Below are 22,687 nucleotides of genomic sequence, written 5' to 3' on the forward strand. Positions count from 1 at the left end.
TACCTTCGCGCGTACCTCAAAAGTTCACGCGTCTAAGTGCATGGATTCTAAGTTATGCGCTTGTTTGTTCACTTTAAAATGCAATGAAGTTAGTCACTCACATACAATTTGTTGTTTCCTAGTTTATTCATGGGTTTACAACGGGCCCAGACGTTTGCGATTTTTTTTTTAATTAATTGGAAAGCACCTCCCAGCTGCGGCGCAATTACGTGTGGCACGAAAAGAGGCTCGACTAGCGGAAGGTTAACAACACCAAACAAATGTCCATAAGCATATGCTGGATGGTTAAAATATCTACATCAGCATAAAGACATACAGTATCTTTTTTTACGCTAGACAACGCAAACCGGACACTTGTGTGCGTGTTATAGCGTGTTTCTTACACGGTTAATTTTCCGTGACGAAGGACGTGTAACCGTATACAGAGCATTACTTACCGGTTACCTGAAATATTGTCAAGCGAATAGGCTCATCATGAAAACCGGGGGAAATTGTTAAAATCTTATCTGTTTGTCCACTTGGCTACTGCAAACCTTATCACATTCAAGGTTAAAAACATTACGTAACGAATACATGAGGACTACGCTGTGTTATTTGTGGGGTCTTCTGTTTATCGGCAGTAGCATACGTTGTACGCAATGGAAAGAAGTACCTACACACGACTTCCAAGAATGATAGCTACAGTACAATTATGATAGTTTCGCGTGCCATTAAGTTCAAATTGTTCACCATTACAAAAACAGCTGCCAATATCAGCTCTGGAGGATGTCTAATGAATTAGTTTCTTGCATTATACGATACTCGCGACAGTGAAGATTTTGGAAGTGTTCAGAAACAACTTCGTTTGGATGCACGAAAAAGGGTAGTTACAAACTTGTGAACCTTACCAAGTTAGGCGTATGACCGGCATTTTAATTGTAATTCATTTGTCTCTGTCTTACTCGAAGAGTATAAAGGTCAAAATAAACTTTCCAAGCACACAATCTTGTTGTGTGTAACACAAACAGCTTTCACTTTATTGATAACTTTAACCAACTATGTGAGCCTCTCTTCATCTCTCCCCCTCCTTACTCCCCTTTCCTCATTATTGAGCGAACTGATCCTCAGTAAATAACTATTTTTCTCACATTGTGAGTGAACAATAATCTTACTTGAACTATGTCTGTCTGGCAGGGCAGGTTCAGTTTGCAAAGATATTTTCCTTGGAGGTGGACAGCAGCAGTTGTTCTTCCCTTATCCTCGATGGGTTATGTCCTTTCATCTGTGCCCCTTCCTAACTTCATACATACAATTTTCCTAACAGTGCAAGATTGATCTTTAAAGTAGAATTGTAATGTAAGTTGGAGAACAATAACTATTTTGTACACTAGCCTGCATTGTACTGGTGAACACTCTGCCTATGATCCAACTGTTTCTAGCCCAAATTAAAGCAGAACAATGATGAGTAAGTAACTCTTCAATTGGTGATAGTAAATGAATTCACACAGAGGTCTGTACATATTGGATAAATCTTCAAGATGATATAATGAACATTTCCCCATAATTTAAGTTGGGCAGATATCACATTTCACCAGTTAAGATGGTAGCTTGCATACTAATTAACAACAGAGATAATCTATGCATGTGCGGAGTTCTTACTAATACATCCGGAACTGGCAAAATTTTTTGCAGGATGGCTTTCAAAGACAACAATTCTCAAAAATAGAAAGATAGGCCCACTGTAAATTTTCTATTTCACAAAAGAAAAGACTTATCTCTATCCTATCTGTAATATACAAAGTACTAACAAAAAATACACAAAAAAAAAGGAATCTGAATCAAGCAAAGGAAGAAGCAGGCTCTAGAAGTAATCTATAACAACATTGGGCCATACATAATTTGTGAGTGAAATTACAAAATGGAGCAATGAGTATGAATTACCACTTTAAATGAAATTAATATGCTATACAGAGTGTTTTGTCTTGGGAATAAATAACAAGACAGTTTTAGTCGTATTTTCTATCTTTGCAAGGATTATGACAATGCAATTCACAATATTTTAGCAGAAAAACAAAGATTTTATGACATTATCAGTACTGGTATAGCTAACAAATCAAGTGGCTCACTTTATTCTGAACAAAAAGAATGAAGAGCGTTGTCGTACACAATTAAATTCAACAACTGTAGACAGGGGCTTTTTTTTGGGATTGGGGGGGGGGGGGGGGTGAGGGCTGTAGACATCTTTAATGGAGCTGCATGAGGTTCAATATTGGCCCTCTTATTAACATGTGAATGGGCTTCCATTTAATATACATCAAACAGAATTACTTCTTTTTCCTGTTAACACAAATATTATAATTATTTACAACTCATGCAGCCACAGACAACACAGTAAATAATGTGTGTACAGAATATTCCAATATTTTGGACACATGTATGTAACTAGAGAAATATGCCTTAGAGCTTCCTAAACAGGCCAATTCAATAATTCCTGCACTTTGTGACAAGCACTGATCAGACACAAACCCACAAGTGAATATTTTTTGCCTATTTTCGTTCAATAATTTATTATGAAATTTTAGTAGCTCTTTTCTTAGGGTGGAAGTTTTCATTGCACAAAAGCTTTCTATAAAAATAGTATAGGGTACTCACTCACTGTTATCTTGTAGACAGTTGGTTAAGGAGCTAGGTATTTTAACTACAGCATTACATTACATACTTTCTCACATTAAAATTGTAATAAATAACCCGTAAGAGTTTAGGACAAATAATATCCGTAACTACAATACCAGAAGAAAAAAATCCCTCATAATTAGAGTTACCATTAGTTTAGAAAGTCGTGAATAATGCTGCAAGCAACTCTGGTTACTTTCCTAATGTTAAACATCTGACAAATACAAAAGTAACCGAAAGAAATTTCATTGTCACAACTTCTATTATTCCACTGAATAATTTTTATTTAGAAACTTATTTGGTTGAAAAGTATTACATACTACTTCTGCTACCAAATTACTTTGTTTTGTTATAAGAGCAGATCTGTAAACTGTCAGCATACAGACATATTTAAATCAATACTACATTAATAACGTACAATTGTTGCACTTGGCATAAGTAAAATTCAGAAATTGAAGAGAAGTCATCAGACAAAGTGATACCTAAATTAACATTGCTTTACATAACAAAGAGCTTGTATCTGGGGACAGTCCTTACCACCGACACTGCTCCTTTTCTGTAGGACTGACAATACAGATCTAGGAACGATTGTTAATAAATAATGGAAAGTCTGGGTCAAGGCAATTGAAAGAAGACAGTCTTTGGTTTAGCCCGAGGCGCTCGAATAAATATTCTGGCTTATGACTCCTTTATTTCTTAAGACAAACACTGACAGCCAGAGAAATAAGCCAGGACAGCATGAAAGACAAAGACTTTTCAGTGAAAGTTAGGTAAGTCAGTATGTAGTTTAGATGAGCAAAGGTAAAATCTCTTGCATTACTCTCCAAAATAAGAAACTGTCTGTAAACTAAAGAGTGAGCAGTGCTTGTGACATGGCAAGTGGGCTTTCAATGTTACAACTACCCAACAGGATGACTAAGAATAAATTTTCCATCAAGTGGTGCAATGCAATTTAATGCACTGCTGATTTACACAACTCTATTTGTGGGTGTTTCTTTCTTACATTAGTTACTAATTTCTATAATCTGTATAGTGTTAATAAATTTAGTGGAAAATAAATACCTCCTTGCAAGTGCGCACACTCTATTGCCATGGAGTAAACCAGTCTGTAGGTGCTTCTTATTAAGTAGTTTGGCATAGAGAGTGGGGGCTAGTCTGTTCACACTATGTATAGCTCCAATTTTGGATTTTTGACAAAATAATGTTGTTGGACAGATCAAAAAAATTAACTCACCAAGTGGTGGCAAAACAAATACGAAAGGATGTTATAATTAGACAGGCTTTTGGAGCCAGTGGCTCCTCCTTCAGGCAGAATGATTGAAGGGGAAAGGAAGAGGGATGAAGGAAAAGGATTGGAGAGGTCTAGGAAAAGGGGAAGATTTTGCAAAAGTCACCCAGACCTGTGGGTCTGAGGAGACTTACCAGATAGGATGACAAGGACAGACTGACTGTTGTTGGGAACTGCACCCGCTGAGATTTGAAAACCTGAAAGCTCAAAGGTGGAAGACAGGGTAATATGTAAGACACATTACTGCTTAAACATAGTGTACGAGTTAATGAAAGTGGAAGGCTTAGTGCGTTGTACATAACGGAGGTGGGAATGAAAGAGGCGAAAAATAGACAGGCAAGAAAACGAAAGATGTAGAAAACTAAAATGGAGTGAAGAAAGGACTTGTTACTGTGAAGAAATGCTGAAACAGAAGAAATTAATGCAAAAGTAAGGCCAGGTGGGTTTTGAGAACCGAGGACATGTTGTAGTGCTAGTTCCCACCTGCAGAATTCTGAGAAACTGGTATCTGGGGGAATAATCCAGGTGGTGCATGTGGTGAAACAGGCACTGAGGTCATGATTGTCATGTTTGAGTGCATACTCTGCAACATAATATTACATGTTGGCAGTATACACCTTCTGCCTATGCCCTTTCATCCTAATTTATAAACTGCTATTTGTCATGCCGATGCAAAAGGCTAAACAGTGCTTAGTTCGGTGCTTTACATTGGCATGACTACCACCAAGTTATCAGCCAGTGGCCTGGCTCTGAAAACTTGCCTAATTATAACCTCCTTTTAAGTGTGTGTTCTGCTGCTACTTGGTGAGTAGGTTTTTTTTATCCATCCAACTATATCATTCAATTTTGGATTACTAAATATACAGTTTGTGGGAAATGACTTACATTAAACACAAAAGTGGAAGCAAAAATAAACTTATTGACGGTAGCAAGAAAGCACTTTTTGAGCTGATAAGGGATTTGCGAACCTTAATTAAAGACTACAGTTGAAAGGCACATAAAAGATTGGCAATAACTCAAATTCCTTTCTTCTGCATGGTAACTGCCACAAAGATTATTTTTCTGATTAGAAACTTGTCAGAAAGAGCTTGGCACAATATGGAAACTTTTACTGGTTTCCACAAGAATGTTGCATAGGACAGGAGCAAATGGAGACAAAATTAGGCAGAAATACTTCCAAATGAGGAAAGACTTGCTGTGAAATGGCTACCAGTTAGTCCCAGATCCTAAAGGTATGGTGAACACCACATGAGGAATGGTATAATTAGTAGATGGCTCCAGCTTACATGTACAGATATGAAGACAAGTGTGGTAATGCATAACATTCTCTGAATTGTTTTGTCCTGTTCAAAATAAGAATGATTTGTGGAGAGTAAAGAATAAATCATTATAGTTGATTCTTGAAAGCCTATAGCGATAAGTTGATATAAAGAGTGAGCCATACTAGACAGGAACCTAATGGGAAAAAAAGGAGACAAGGGGGGAGGGGAAGAGGGGCCCACGAGAGTTGGTGGGCCATACTAGATAGGAACCTAATGGAAAAAAAGGAGACAAGGGGGGAGGGGAAGAGGGGCCCACGAGAGTTGGTGGGCCATACTAGATAGGAACCTAATGGAAAAAAAAGGAGACAAGGGGAAGGGGGCCCACGAGAGCTGGTGGGGGGGGGGGGGGCAGGGGGAGGGAGGGGATAAATGAAGAATATGTAAATACAGAGTGTACCACGAGGAATGTCAATATTGAGGGATACGACAGAAATGATCATTCGAAGCAAAAAAAAGTCTAGTAAACATGGGCTCCAAAATGAATGCCTTAAGAGCTATGAGCACTATTTCAACTTTGATACTGTGGAACACATCTATTCTACTGAACAAATGATCATGCTCTTAGCTCTTAAGGTATGCATTTTAGAGTCCACTTTCACTAGACTGTTTTGCTTCGAATTATCATTCCCTGAATACTGGCAATTTCTCTTGGGACACCCTTTATACAAAATGCTTGGTTCTGAGTATGACAATACACATAGCACACTAATCTGTATCCAGTGAAGAAAAAGCACAAGGGATGACTTCATTAACATGCAAACTTGGACATAAGGTACGAAATAATTTGTTCGCTGACAATAGCACAAAAGTAAAACTTCCGTCAAAACTATGGTCAGTATGAACATTGTATTTAATGGAGCTGTTGGTTCTATTGGGGATGGTGAGACCTCACTTTAGAACCAGGTAATCCAACAATTATGAGAACAGTTAACTTCTAATATTGAATGTGAATCACATTTTAGAACTTGGTTCCTTCCTCAGTAAGGAGTAAGGGTTAGAAGGGGGAAGGTTAAAAAGGAAAGAATGAGAGTGTGTTACACACAGTGAGGACAAGGATAAACAAAAATGAAGAGGGAGGTGTCAGAAAGGGTAGGAGGTCACAGATAGTACATCTGCCTGCCGTCATCAGATGGGAATGCTGGAACTGGATCACACCATGAATTGCAGCCCTTTTATATACTGTGGAAAACCGACAGCGCATGTGCCATGAATTGTTGATGCTGTCCATTAATGCAACTGAAGATACAGTTACCCAGTAGTAAAGCCGGCTGAAACGATGCATACATTGATACATACTGTCAGCAGAGTCGAAGGCCACTGTTCACCACAGCGAGGGCTTCTACAAGAGGAGATGGTTGAAATTGTAAGGAAGTTTGATGAACATAAGAAGGGGACAATGCTGTGTGCACTTGCTTTTCTGTGGAGCCCCTGTACCCAAGATGATATACCTAAATTTGCAAGATTAATAATCAAAATGGGTAACAGTATTAAGAAGCATGTTAGTTTTGCCTTAGTGACAGGACACATTCATTTGTCTTAAGAATATCTAGGGAATTGTTGGATTGATCTCCTTAGGCATTATCAGACTGAGTACACAGGAGCATGTTCACTTCTCAGTCTTCAAAATTTTGACTCTGTTGTTCTCGACCCATGACATCTGATTATGACACACATCGATGGCTTGTGATTAATCTTACTAGTGAAGAATTTGATGAAGCCAAGCTATCAGTTTTGAGGAATACCTAAATTTTGCTCCCACACCAAGAACCCCCCCCCCCCCCCCCCCCTCTCTCAAGAAGGTCACTGAATCCTTTCCGCTCTGTGGAGCAAGCAGTACCCAACCTTCCTGAGGATCTAGCAGAAGAAACCAGGAAAGAGGTTTTGCATGCACTCCGTTGACCTCTGCCCTGGTGGGGTAATATCGCCTCTTCAAAACAACTCTATTTGTGTCTCTTTTGGTGAAATAACATATATTCAGCCTGTTGCTGTTCTTACATCAGCAAGTGTTTGCAATATTCTTGCTGTTTTTATACTGGGCTGCAGTACCATTTGAGAAGTAATAAATGTACTAGAGTGTTCTATGGAAATGAGATATTATGAAGTTAACCAAATAATGATGGAAAAGGTGAACACTCACAGTGTCATGTTTAAGGCATTCTGATGTGGTGATAAATGAAATGGGTTTCTGGATGCCTATAATAAAGAAAAAATGGATGAATAGTGGCCTAAGCATCATTTCTGTGAAACCCTTGGACCTCATCCTCAAACACAAATGTATAATTCTCCGCAAAGTCACATATAACAATGTACCCGTTGTCACAAAATGTCACTTTCACATGTTGAAGAAATTCAGACTGTTAGGTGGCTTTGAAGGAGTGCAGCAGTGACAACTTTTTAATTAGTTGATGACATTTTCCAAGAAGTCTTCCGTAGAAGACAAGCGAATGTGCAGAGTTGTTCTGTCTGTATATGTCAGCAGTTTGTGTGTTACTTCATTAATTCTATTTTCATCAAACAACTCTCCCAGGTATGTTGTGAAAGAATGTGTACCTGGAGAGTTTTCACATGCTGACATATAATATGTTGGCTGTGTAGGATTGCGTATAATGTACACCAGGCAGTATTTGTACAGGTTGACAGTCAGCATCACATGTCAACTCTTTCCATCTGCAGCATTCCAACATGAACTTCACATTTTGGTGAATACTACAAACACACACTTTGGGTACCATTCGCATCAGCCAACACACAGTACTTGGATCGTAAGTGGCAAAATTTTGATAATTTTATTGTCAGCCCTGGATGTATATCTCTGAATACTTGATGAAGCTTATTCAGGTTCCCCGACACCAGTTATTTTTACTTATGAACCCTGGAACCATTTCCTTGACAGTAACAAAATCCTTTTTCCCCAGGCAAACAGTGGCTCATCTATTCTCTGTTACAAAATTTGATGACATAGTTCACAATGAGTTCCTTTAGGACACATCTAGGTATTGGAATAGAAGTTGCTAAGAAACCACTTTGACTAACTATTTAGCTTTCCTCAATAAATAGTTTTGAGGCCCCAAAATTAAATTTCAATTCTTCGAATGCTCCAACTTTTGGAAGAAGTGTCAACATCTGGATCTTCTCACTGCCTATGGTGCTAGTACCTAACATCTCTTTCAATTGTGTTATAATTACAGATTCCGAATTTGTTTCACCCTCCACTTTTTCTCCAACACTGGGTATATATTTACTCTGAAGTACCTCTGACACTTTCTCATGCTTTATCTGTGTGCATGTTTTCTCCTTCACTGGGGATTCACCAACAGATAGCAGACTGATTTAATGCAACTGATCCCTATTTGTTTCAATGTACTTGGGATGGGCCACTGTTAATTTTTTCCTACACCTGTCACATATTTTGCGGTCTGTCATTGTGCCACTGATCTTACCAACCATCAACATTTACACTTTACATATACTTTTCTTGCATATGTTGTGTCTATTTTCCCTGAAGCAGTTACAGCAGACACAATCCTATCAAACACCATCTTCACCTGGTAGATTTGTAAAGGCACAAAAAAACAACACTTCCTCTGTACATGTAAAATCCACAATGTCATCCAAGCTTTGAATGAAAACACTTCACTCACACAATTTCCTATCTTCTGACTTAACAGTCAGGGAACAGGAATGCTTGCTACTGGCCTGCTCCTTTTGAAAGATTAGTCAAAATAAAAATCCGCCTCACAACTTTACCTGTAATTGTTCGAAACAAGAATACTTGCCATTGGCCTCTTCATATTGCCTGCTTAACGGTGAGTGGTGAAAATAAAAATGCTTGTTATTAGCCTGTTCACCATACAAGCTGACCAGTAATTAGTCAAATTAAAAATGCTTGCTATTTGCCTGTTCACATTGCTGCCTTACTAGGTGTTACTATCACGACTTTTTTTTTTAACAGTGAAGATGTTTTTCAGTAGTTTATGTCATTTTGTTGCAGTTTGTATTGCCTTATTGTATCACATGGCTGTACGTATTAATTTATATCAGCTAATACAAATGTCATTACAACTTGATTGTTTTGTATGATTGTGACATGTTTTGAAATATTCAAGGTGAAGGGTCAACGTAACTGAACTGTATACATTGTTTAAGTATGGTTACATTGGTTAGCATTTAAAAGCCTTTACCCAGTCATTTCCAAATTTACGTGTTTCACTAGTGCATCTCTATTAGAACAGAAATTACAGCCGTTCCTGTCAGCAGTGTTTTTTTGTGTTTTCATTTTCAGAACTTCGGATGGCCATAACTTTTGTTGTGTAGTTGTGCTGCAATTCTGTAATTTGGCCTTTATCACTCTCTCACCATGTACAACAAACATACCAAATTTGATGAAAATCAGTAATGGCCAAGTTGTAAATTGTACTTTTTTGCATCGAAGATCTGCACATGGACTAATATATTTTTATACAAGTTGTTGTCTGCTGTACAAACACACACAAGGAGGGCCTACACCTTCCTGGACCCAGAAAGCTTGACTTAAGAACACCTCATGCTCATGTTTACGCAAAATGGCTACATTGACAAACAGGTCACTTGTGTCTTAGAGAGTTTGGACCAGCAGAAGAACAATGTAGACAGATCAGTTACTGTGTAGGGGTAGTGGGTTGATGGGGCGGGGGGGGGGGGGGGGGGGGGGGTGGCGGCGGCACATCTTCAAAGATAGGAAGGGTTTTAAAGAGATTTAATATTAAAACTATATTTCATCTGTCAGAGAGTCCCTTGGCTTGATAAAAGATTGTCTAGGATTGAGGAAGTCCAGCATTTACCAAGTCTCCTGCCATTCAGACAATTCACTGTTTCCAAAACGTTTTGAGCACCACTGCCACACTCAATTACTACAATCTCATAAATCTGCAATGGTTGAGCATTGTCAAACAAAGGGACACAGACCGGTGTATGATGAAAGAGACAGATAGTTGCCCCTGCGTCTCACTATTGGGCTGTGTATGAAAAGGAATCAATCAAAGTTAAACTGGCAGATAACATTATAGATACAAGGGCCTTAAGTGAAATTTGGAATCCTATTTTAGCTGATATTATTAGACAATGGTCAGTGGCTCAACCAACAATATTGCCTTGACATACTTGTTCAAAAGCAATTCATCATTTCTACCAGCTACCAGCACTGGGACTTCACTTGTGTTATGGAGCAGCAGCAATGATCTGGCACGGTTGGTGTTCTGCAGTGTATACAAGGTCCTCCATTCAGGGAATGTAAAAAAGCTGAACAGCTGGAGCTATCAATTGTTTGCTACATTGAAGAGACTGCCCAAGTTTATCATGCTGGCAATATGTACTCAACTATCTCGATTTCATTGTCTCCACTATTAGTGACTGGAAAACTTTTCACAGCATGAGCGGTGTCAAATGCATCACTTCAGCCAATCTCAGCCAAAATCTGAAGATCCCAGAGGCTTAAAATTTGCTCGCTCTGCAGCAGAAGTAGGTCAACTAGGAGTAATGGAGCTCCGATACAGGGTGATTATAATTAAAGTTAAAGTTTCAGAACGCTGTAGAAATAACACCACTGGTCAGAATGACGTAAAATTACAACGGAATATTACTGAAGAAGGGGGAAAACGTATGGCAGAAGAAAAAATGGTGTGAAAATTGACCATTAGATGGTGCTGTATGTGTCAGAATACGTAAATGAAAAACCTGTCATGCACACGACTCTTTGAAGTTGGTACAAACACACCCGGTACATGGCTTTTCCTCTTTTCACATCTGCAACGTTTGCTATGACTGTCTCAATGAAGGATTGTACTCTGCTTGTAAAGCTGTATTACAAGAATGATGAGTGTGCAAACGTTGCTCTGCGCAAGTTCCGGACACTGAAGGGTTTGAAAAAAGGTGTTGGTCCGATGACTGCAATGGTCTCAAGAAAATTATTCCGAAATTTCAAAAGACAGACTCTTTTGGTGTGCAGTCTAGTAGAGGGAGAGAACGAATTGATTCGACATCAGTGGAACCAGTGGCCACAGCAATGCAGGAGGAGACAAGTGGTAGAGTGCAAACAGTAGAGCATGGAGAATTGCCCAAACATTTAACATACCCGTGAGCGCGGTGCGTGAAATCCTACAAAACATCTTTCTTTGCTATCCAGTTGAGTCCTGTTGACCTGCAAGCCTTTGCTTTAGAATTTCTTGCTCACATGGACGTGGACAATGATTGACCATGGAAGATTTTGTGGCCATACGAAGCCCACTTCCATCACCCAAGATATGTTAATACACAGAACTGTCAAATACGGGCAACAGAAAATCCACACGCAAATCAACCAGTACCATTTCATCCTGACAAGGTCACTGTGTGGTGCAGGTTTAGGGCATAATTTATCACAGGGCCATATTTTTTCAAAGACACAGGTGCTTCCAGTCCTGTCACCAGTACAGTCACTGGTAAGCAGAATTAGTGTCTTTTGTGCAACCACATCATTCCAGCTCTCCAACAGCATGGATGTGTGGATAGGATCATTTTTTATGCAAGATGGCGGACCTCCGCACATTGCAAATCCAGTTAAGCAGCTGTTGAAGCGCCATTTCCCTATAGCCTGGCAATCTAGAGCAGTTTCAGGATGTCGTGGATACAGAGGGTTGTCACATTGAGCAACGTTTATAACCTGGAATATACACATGGTATGCGATTAATGAATGTTATCCTCTCATGTGGAAATTAAAATGTATTAGTTTCAACAATTTATTTGTTATTTCTTTTACGCATGTCCTTTCAACTGTTTCCACGCAGTTTCACTATCCTACCTTCTAGCTTTTCCATGGGGGCTCTCTCAAGTGAAGAAAGTTGTATTATGGCCACCCTGCACTATTTTAAGCTCAATGGTTTTTCTATGGCTATTGTGTAAATGGTTTTTCTACGGCTATTGTGTAAAGAGTCTCACAAAGAGCTCTTCTCTGCAGAATAATTTTCTGTGTTATGAACTAATCAACTTATAACACCACATTTGTTGCACCTGATGGGAGGATAGCCTTCCCATTTAGGCATCTGAGGACATTTAACAATTGTGAAGTTTTGCAGATGCCATGTCCTCACCAAATAAGGTACCCAAACTCTTAAAACTGTGTGTCAATAAATGCTATATGAAGTGTGGAGTTCTACAAGCCACTATCAGGGTTAAACTTCAATAAAAATATGAGTATAGTGGCCAGTCAACATGGTCCCATTGAACAACTAGACAGAAGAACAAACCAAGGGCAACCAGATTACTCTTGCACACCAATTTTGTCAGTATATTGCCCAAGGGTTCTGAAACACCCCCCCCCCCCCCCCCCCTACACACACACACGAAGAACAACTGGCTGTGGATTGTTGCAAATAGATGCAAGTACTCACAATCTGAGTATGTTTTATTCTATGCTCCAAGACTAAAATTACAACTGGAATGTACTCATTGCACACAATAATGGATCCATTCTCAAAGGGCATGTTCATTCAAACACAACGATTGTCTTGCTTCAGAAGGACGAATTTTGCTTTTCGTGCCAGTGAGTCTCAAGCTCTTCTGCAGATTTCCAATCTTTACTACAGCACTTCTACAGGATCTTCAAAATTTTCCTGGGGACCTATTGCAGTGTAGCACTGTCAAACAGTTTATGGAACTGAGTCTCTTTCGGATTTTATTTATTTTTTACTTCATGGCCAAAATATTGTTAGTTTCACTGCTGTTAGTGTATCCAGTTCTACTTCTGCTGTTCTACTCACCTGTGGCAGATTGCAGACCATATTTCATACTTAATTGGGAGAGTTACACAGCTAATAGTGAAAGTAACCCAGTAATAATGACATGCTTTTAGAAACTCAAGAAGTTACAAGAAAGCAGCTGAAATGTTTGAACTTAAGCAAGTTTAAGGAAATAAAAATTCAACTGGCTTGGAAGAACACGTAACAAAAGAAATAAACTTCAAGCAATTATTGACTTGGTAAACTGATGAATTGGCCATAACAGATGGGTATGTAGTAGAACTGGGAATGTACATGCAGACATGGCCAAGGATAACAGAAAAGACATTGGAATTAATAATAATAATTAAAAAACTACACTAATTCACTCAGAAGACATGGTCAGATTTCAATTTTAGTTCGTACACATTTACATCATAGGTCAGTAGACCTAGGTAAGTGGCACAAACAGTTCATGTTGTGTCATCACTGTGGAGAACATTCCGATGCTATGTAATCGTGTAAGACAGCATTATCAGCACCTGACACAGTGGGTCTTCATTTGGCCATCTGGTTGAACTGAGCAGTATCCAGATGTGTTGAGCACTCTGATGTGACAGTGGTCTGATACTGGACTGCATCTGAACATGAGTGCGAGCATACACAAGGTAAAGATTTTGGCCAACCACATCTAACAACAAGAGAGGATCACCATATTGTGCATGAAGTACAATGCAATCCAGATACTTGTGCACCTACCATCCAAAAATGAGTAATGGACTCCCTACAACATTCTGTGTCATCCCACACAACTGGTCAGAGACTAGCAGCAGCAGCACAGCTGGGGAATTACCATCCCATGAGTAGGTGCCCATAAACACCACAATACAAACGGCTGTGTCTGGAGTGGCGTCATGACAGGAAGCATGGACTGTTGGTGAATGGCGTTACACTGTGTTCAGTGATGAATTGTTGTTCTGCACTACCCTGGATGACTACTTTCAATGAGTATGGCACTAAGCTGGGGAGAAGCCTCATTTTTCCACTGTTTTGCAGAGGCACAGTGGTGTTATTCCTGGCATCATAGTATGGGAAGCCACCAGGTATGACTTCAGGTAATGGCTGGTAGAGACTGAAGAACCTCTGATGGCACAACATTATGTCAGGAACATCCTGCATCCTCAGGTGTTACCTCCCATGCAACAGTATTTTCGTAGTGGTGATGGGGTGATGAGGTACTCCAGTGGGCAGCAAGGTTCCCAGATCTGTCCCTGATAGAATATGTGTGGGATCAGTTTGGACATCAACTTTGTCCCGGTCTCAGTATCCAGGATACAATGGACAGGTACAGCTGTGGGCCAGCTTGCCTCAGTATATTATACAATGGCTTTATGGTACCCTTACCACGCAAATCAATGGAGGCATTCCAGGCCTACGTGTGAGGGAGTCATACTGATAAGTAGGCCCTTACTGCAAAGTTCTTTGTAAATAATATCACGTACCCTCTCGACTTATGAAGTTCCATTTCATTCTTTCTCCTCTTCTGGGTGCTTCACTTTGTTTGATACTGAGAAATGAGATTATCCAGATAGGTAGAAAACCTAAACAAGGCGTCCTTTTAGATTGTAGAGGAGTTTTCACTTTTGTACAAATGTGTGCATGTTTTATGTATCACTGTCATTTCATTTGGAGTCAATATAATTTCTTTGCTTTTGACAACACTGACTGCAATATATTTTTGAAGTCATGAAGGCAGTAGGGATAAAATACAGTGAGTGAAGGTTATTTACAACTTGCACAGAAACCAGAATGCAAACACATGTGTGGAAAGATATGAAAGGTGAGCAGAAACTGTGGAATGCAGTAAGATGAAGTTGTTACCTATCTATTGCTCATATTAGCGTATTCACTCTGTATAAATTAGCTAGTGGTAAAGGAAAACAAGAAGAAATTCAGAAAGGGAATTAAAAGTTCAGAAAAAAGGAACATAAATGCTTAGGTCTGTCGAGGACACTAATTCTGTCAGATAAGGTAAAGAACTTGGAAGATGTGCTGCACACTGTAGACAGGATCTTAAAGAAAGATTGTAAAATGAATGTCATTAGCAAAAAATGGTTCAAATGGATCTGAGCACTATGGGGCTCAACTTCTGGGGTAATCAGTCCCCTAGCACTTAGAACTACTTAAACCTAACTAACCTAAGTACATCACACACATCCATGCCCGAAGCAGGATTCGAACCTGTGACCATAGCGGTCTCGCAGTTCCAGACTGTAGCGCCTAGAACCACACGGCCACTCCGGCCGGCTGTCATGAGCAGTAAAACAATGTACACAGTGTAGTACCTTAAATAGGGTGATAGTCAGGGAACTAGATTCATAAATGAGACATTAAAAATAGACGAGTTGTGCTATTTTGGCAGCAAGATAATTGACAATGTCCAGTATTGAGAGGATATAAAATGCAAACTGACAATGGCAAGAGAAGTGTTTCTTAAAAAGAGAAACCTTTGTTTGCATCAAATATAAATTTAAGTGTTGGAAACTCTCTTCTGTAACTATTTCTCTGAAATGTAGCCTCATATGAAAGTGAAATCTGGGTGATAGAAGAAGAAAGTAGAAGCATTCCTTTTGTGCACAATGGTCCACAGTCTCTGTAAATATTTCTAAGGAAATCTTTTCCTGCAAAGACTTATTTTATTCCAAAATAAACAATTTATTTCATTATTTAGCAGTTAGATAATTTCATCCCATTGGGTATTATCAAGCTACAATCCAATAAACAAATTATTACACTTACAGCATGTTACATCCCACACATCATTGTGTGGGGAAATAACACATGATGATGTACCTAATAAGAGGTTCGCATAACCGTATAAGGTATGTCCAAAAATATCCCATGTGTGATGTATGCCGACACAATGACAAAACCCACTTTGGGTTGCACTTTTTCCATTTTACATATGACCAAGAGCTCAAAAGCTACTAAATAGCTGTTTCTGTTCTGCATTTCTTTGCACCACACATCCCTATGCCACACCCAGTCCCTTACCACAGGGATCACAGCCCTGTGGTAGGCAAGGTGTGAGACCTGCTCATGCTCAGTCTATCCACCCAACACTGCCTACTCTAGTTCTGTCACAGGCTTATCCTACCCCATCCGAGGCAGGTCACCTTTGAAAGCAGTCATGTTATAAACTAAATCTGCTGAAAACACTAAGCAGCTTATTATGTTGGTATGACTACCAACCAACCGTCAACATGGATGAATAGCCAAAACCAAACTGTTGCCATGAACAAAGTTGACCATCCGACAGCACAACTTGCAACTGAGCATAAGGTGCTCAATTTCAATGGCTGCTTCATAACCTGCACCATCTGTATCCTTCCCTCCACTGCCAGCTTCCCTGGACAATGCAGACTGAAGTTATCCTCGCATCATTTCCTCCATTCCTGTAATCATCCTGGACTCAATCTCCGGTAGCCCACAAACCCCACACCTTCCACCCAACAGTTCCCTTTCTTCCATCCTGTCACACCCTACCACTTCATGTAACCTTCAGCATACACCACCCCTACCATCCCTGATGATCCTGCCTCACACATCTATCCTGTGTACCTGCCACCCATCCCTCCTGCATTCCTAGCAGGCAAACCAGTTGCCTCCCTCTGGGTCACTAGCGGCCCCCCCCCCCCCCCACCCCAATGCTTCTCCCTGCTTCCCCCCTGACCCCCCCCCCCCCCCTCCACCTAACACTACCCATGTCACAACCTAGTCCATCTGCCAAAATGCAGCACTGGCAGTGTTCACCAAGCCAGCACCATGTAGGGACATAGTCAAGTGTATTTTGCTCTAACTTGAAAATGGATCACTCTGAATGCAAGCAATTTTTTTCTTTCTTTTTGTATGTGCCTATTGATGACTCAATGTTTCTGTTTTTTGGTAAGTGGTCTCCTTTAATCAAAGTGAATTTTCATTCTACCGAACTTTCCTACAGCATTTACACAGCAGTCAGCTGGCTTCCCTTTATTTTTTACCTTATCCATCCAGAAATTTGTTTTGGTGTTAGACTTCAATATGTGATAGTGGTGCCTTTACATACTATGGTTGCATGAAACTCTTATTAGTAATGTAATTACATGTTGCTTTCCCCTACACTCATATGTGGAATACATCAGAATGAAAGCATAACAATTTTTATTGCCAAGTAGGCTGATAATGACAAAAGGGGGTTAAAAAAACAAAAAAAGTGTTTATTTCAAAATAAAAGAACAGGCTATGCAATTAATCTTTTAAGGTAGATGTTTTTGAAATTTGGTGCTACAGAAGTATTATGATGATTAACTAATGAAGATTTAATAAAATATGTCTATTTAAAATGCAGCTAAAACATACTTTATAAGTAGTGCATGTAACACAATGAAAGATGATTTAGAATACTCAAGAGTAGGCATTAAGCCCTCCTAGTGTATGCCACCTTGTTGGAGGCACCTTCAGTGTCAGATGGGAGGGTTTGCGTCTTAGTCAAGAGCTGTACCAGTGGCATCATAGCTACTGGCAGGGTCACCCAAGACAGAGTGGTCTTGACAGAGGTGCCAGACAAGGTGTGTTCCATAACATGGGGCAGAGAGGGCTCTAGAGGTGTAGTGAAGCCAATTTCCCTAAAGGAGTAAACTTGGTCCTCCAAGTTGGGGGTTGGGCAAGTGGCTAACCTGTTCAGATACCAGCCGAACTGATTCATGGAAAATGGACAATGACACAGCACTGTTAAAGGGACATGAGGTTGCAGAAGACACTGCCTAAGTTGGTTGCCATAACTGGAGGTGTACTGCGAAGTCCAGAGAGAAATGGCGGAAAGTGATCAAGACGGTCCAGTCCCTTCCTGGGATGTAGTGCCAAAGGAGGAGGAGGAGGAGGAGGAGGAGGAGGAGGAGGAGGAGGAGGAGGAGGAAGAAGAAGAAGAAGAAGAAGAAGAAGAGTGGGCATTAATAATAGAAGAGGACAACTAGAACACCATATCACATTACAATACATAATTACAATGTAATAGTTTTACACGTAAATGTGCCAGTACCAACAGTGCATGGTAGAAGTGTCTTGTCATTCTGCTGAGCTCACATCTCATGCATCAGGAGGAATACTGAGTCAAGTTTTCCTGATGGACTGAAGGGAGGATATGCAGACTTGCATTTCCCTGGTCCTAGAGTCATCAGTAGGTGTCCATTGTGTGTACCATGGTGAACTATAAAATTATGTTTTGTATTATAAGATATTTGGTGCAAACTGTGTCTGATCAAAAGAACATTGCACAATAGGGGCCAACCAATTGAGACAGTGCAGTTGTTCACCCAGATTATATATCTGGGACGAAGCAGTTGCTCTGGCTGGCCATTCTGATTTACATTTGAATGCCACGCATCGGGGTCCGGGTTCAATTCCTGGCTGGGGCGGGAGATTCTCTCCCCTCAGGGAGTGGGTGTTGTGCTATCTTCATCATCATTTTACCCCCCTTGTCTATGTGCAAGTCACCCATTCTGGCGTAGCACTTTCACTTGGTGGCCCAACTTCCCCCCCTGGGAACTCCCAGCCACTGAGGTCATACTACCATTTCCATTTTGATTTACAGTTTGTGTATTTTCTAAATCATTTCAGGCAAATGGTGGTATGATTCCTTAGCCAAGGTCATTGCTAAACACCCTCATAAAACATACTGGAATTAATATATTCAATGCGCATTTGTACTGGAAATATTTATTTTCATTGTATTATGATGACAAATCCCATATCATTGCATAATGATCACTGGCTGGGTGGCTGAATGAAACTAGAAGTCTTATGGCACACTTTTGCTAAAAGAAAGGACTGGCTGACAGGACACATTCTAAGGCATAAATGAAAAGTCACTAATGTTGTGAGAAGTAAGAGGGGTGACCCAAGCTACACGACAATAAATATGTTCCACTGGATGTACGTTGCAGTAGTAGTGCAGAGACTTGCGTAAGTTAAGAGTAATACGGAGACTGGCAACAAAGCAATCGCTGAAATGAAGACCACCACCACCACCACCACCACCATCATGGTTTCATTAACAAGTATTTCTTTTCCATCTCCCAAGTTAGTGTCTAAAGACTACTACTAGGTCTGCTGAGGACAGTTTTGTGATATGGAACTTCCTTGCAATATATTTTTATCAATTCTGGATTTCTCAGTATCTAAATGAAGTTTAATGACATCTGTAGCAGTGTTGTGTTTTTGTTCTTCAGTATTTTAACATAAGATTTGACCAATGCTTTATTTTTCAAGAGATATTAGTAAACATTTTGCTAAAACCTGCTCCAAGGCTTTCTCAATCACAATGAACCCCTAGAAATTGTTATCTCATACTCAATGTTCCATTCTATAAATTTCATTCAAGATATGCAACTGGGCCATTCTACCACAGCAGCTTCATCCTGTGTTGGATTAAAATCCAACCTGCTTTTCCATGTGGTTCATAATAATTTCGGTGAATATATTGTACATCGCTGAGAGGAACTAGTAAGTTTACAGTTCACATTTTGTCTGTTTAAATTTTCTGTGAAGTAGAAAAATTATATTGTTCCAATTTTCATAGATTTGTCTTCTTCCACTGTCATTTTGTAAGTTATTTTACGTACATTTTATTTGGCATTAGTTTTATGGTTAGTAATCATTGTGCATGTTTATGTCAATATCACTGACTATGCAAAGAGATAGAGGGGCTGGCCAGTACTTACCTCAGCTCAGTACAGACACCCTCCCTGTTTACCTTGCACCTGTTGCTTCATAACCTGGGTTGTGAGTAACTGAATCCACTTTCCCTTCTTCCCCCCCCCCCCCCCCCCCCCCTCCTCTTTCCTTCCTGATGAAGGAACAAAGTATCGAAAGCTAGGATAAAAATTTTATGTTCCGTTTTGTGTATCTATTGGCTGTACTGAGCTGAGGTAAGTGCTGGCCAGCCCCTCTCTTTGTTAGTATTTGTTTCACTGACTATGCAGAAATTTGACAAAGTTTTGGAATACTATTCATTATACCTCATCACATCCTCTTAAAGACATTTCTAAGAGTTATTTAATTCAACAGATTCTACCACGTTTCTGTTTCTGCTTAAATTGTACGCTGCGAGGAAACAATTTTTGAAGCTGTCACTTTCTCTTGGTAACTACCTCCTTCCATTTGAAATATTCTTTTCTTTTGCCTTTTTTTTTTCTGTGTGCAACATCTTGCTGTTTGTGTAAGTGCCAGTCATGAATAACTGTTCATTTATCTATTCCAATGTAAATATTATTTTCCAAGTTGATTAATTTGTTGTTTTATTTTATCAGGTGTCCCACCCTATTACTAACAGTCTCACATAACACACATTTTTTTCTGCCTTATAGGTTCACATCTTTTCAGTTTTGTACATCCTTTTGCTCTGAATATTACCATTCTATGAGAACTTAGTGGTTTGGGATTAGCACATCAAGCACATTTTTTTAAATAGTTGTTCTACTTGATCCTTGTCAAATCCATCTACAATTTATTTTCTTTTGGGATAAAAAGCATGATGTTCTCAGCAAATTCTGCTAGTGTCCGATCATTGCCATTTCTGTTGCCACGCCTTCTTTCCCCACTAAAAAACCTTTTCATTGAATTTTTGTCCTACTCGCGCATTAAAATGTCCTCATCTAGCAGGGGGAGGCCTGCTGCTTTCATAGACTTAAATGACTCGCATGGAGTATATTTTGTTTGTTGTTAATACACGTCATGTGTATCCCCCCCTTCAGTATTAGTAACATTAAATATTTAATATCTGTACAAATCAGTTTTCATCTAAAACCTATAGTTTTTTGTCCATTTTTCAACGATGAGCTAGAACAAATGTGCAAATAGCAGGAAATATTGAATCACCTGACTTAATTGGACTGACTCTTCATCATGGGTTAAATGGTGTTCTGCCTTTGCTCTCTTTTTTGTACCTTGGTGACAACAGTATTTTTGAATAAAGCAATCTGACACGCCAATCAAAGACAAATGACAATTGAATGAGTTTCACGTGAAAAAGATTGGTCTAGTTGCATCCAGCTGGCTCAGATTTCATAGACGGAGTAATGTAATATGCTCCTAGTTTTTGGGTGTCTAAAGAGCCAGGTGAGATGGTGGTTCATCATCTGGTCAGTGTCTCATTTCCAAAAACCTGCTAGTGTTGCACTGCAATATCGCTAATTGGGTCGGTACAACTCTTAGCACTGTTCCAGAAGGGAACCATTGCTGCCACATTCCAAGCATTGACATGCTGTGTGTCGGACTAGATTTTAGCAAAAGAGCAAAGGAATGTTTGTTTATTTATTTTTAAAGAAAAAAGGGGGGCAGTGGTCTGATGGTCATGTTTCGTGTAGAGAAAGAATCTTATTCAGCCATTGGATGGCCCAAGATACTAAGTCTTTTCCCTTCTTTTTCCCTTTCAGTCTGAGATAGTAACAGTAAAGTGTTCCATCACTGCTACAGCCATAGCCCTGAGTGTTCATTGATTGTTAATATGGCAGTTCCACCATTTTCATTGACCGAAAAACTTCTATTGCAAGAGTGGAAACAATGGATACTCCCCAAGGCATGTTCTTTTAGAATTGATTTTGCTCTTAAGTTTGGAAATGCTATAGGGTTTTCTGTTAGTGAGTTACTTTAAAGTTCCACACAGTCCCATACTTGTCCTCAACTGCTAAGGTACATTACATTATATTATATTATATTATATTAGCAACAGTCAACCAATTTCACAAAGTGTGGTCTCATGGATGTGGAAAGAAGTCAAAGACATGCATTTTATTTGAGTGCAATACAATGAATTTACTTAATGTTATTAAATAGATCAAAAAATATAAATAGTGCCTGTATAATTATTCTTCAAGGAAGTAGAAGTTGTTGCCCAACACCGTTCCTTAGCCAGTCTTAAATTCCATCTCATTATCTACAAGACATTACTATGCTCTTGTATGTTGCAGAACTTGGGTACCCATGTATCCAATCCCTTCCTGTACTGACGTCAACCCCCCTTAAACGTCTTTGCGGGCTTGATATTAAGCCTAGAGTTATATTCATGTTATGAACTTGACAAAGGATACTACTAAACATATAAAGGCCAACGCATTGTGAACTAGTTACCAAATTAAGTTTTTTAAAGTGTTTTCGGCATGACATTTCAGAACTAATATCAGATGTAATTTTTATAATTGTTTCCATACTCTGAACATATTATCCCCAGATTCATTATGTTAACTCATAAGTCAATGGAAATATGTGAAAACCTTATCTTTTTTTAAAAAAAAATCACACCCAACAGTAACCACTGTGCTGCAAATCTAGCTGAAATAAGGTGCTCCAATTATTGAGTGTGAATTTTCCAATTAAGGCTGCAATCTATCTGCCATGCCAACAACTTAGCACTTCTATTTCATGTATTTCAATATGTGAATAAATGTTTTTATAGCTTGTGGAGTTCAATGAGAACAACTTAAATTTATGTACTGAGACTTGTCAAAATTTACCAATAACCCATTTGCCTCGCACTATCTGTCGAGGTTTTCAAATATTTTATTAGTTACCCTTTTAACAAGCTATGGGTATTACTTTTCACTTCTTGTACTTGTATTTAAGAATGCATGTGGAAAATCTTTACAAATACTCAGAATAA

At 39.3% G+C, this 22,687-nt stretch overlaps 1 protein-coding gene across 7 annotated transcripts in view; it reads right to left on the reverse strand.

Annotated features, from left to right (window-relative positions):
* LOC126355189 (D-aspartate oxidase) overlaps nt 1–22,687 on the reverse strand; it is a 150,021-nt gene that overhangs the window by 108,966 nt on the left and 18,368 nt on the right. For 2 of the 7 annotated variants that reach the window (XM_050005415.1, XM_050005411.1), the window contains exon 1: nt 438–973. The exons of 2 other annotated variants lie outside the window; for them this stretch is intronic. Coding sequence is in view for 2 of the 5 variants with exons in the window: in XM_050005416.1 (XP_049861373.1) it covers nt 102–103 (2 nt within the window). In the remaining 3 variants the exon portion in view is untranslated. Of the gene's footprint in view, nt 1–101; nt 273–437; nt 974–22,687 lie in introns of those variants that run through there. 3 more of the 7 variants (XM_050005412.1, XM_050005416.1, XM_050005413.1) reach the window with 3 other exon arrangements.

This window comes from Schistocerca gregaria, chromosome 3 (assembly GCF_023897955.1).
Source record: "Schistocerca gregaria isolate iqSchGreg1 chromosome 3, iqSchGreg1.2, whole genome shotgun sequence".
Taxonomy (NCBI): domain Eukaryota; kingdom Metazoa; phylum Arthropoda; class Insecta; order Orthoptera; family Acrididae; genus Schistocerca; species Schistocerca gregaria.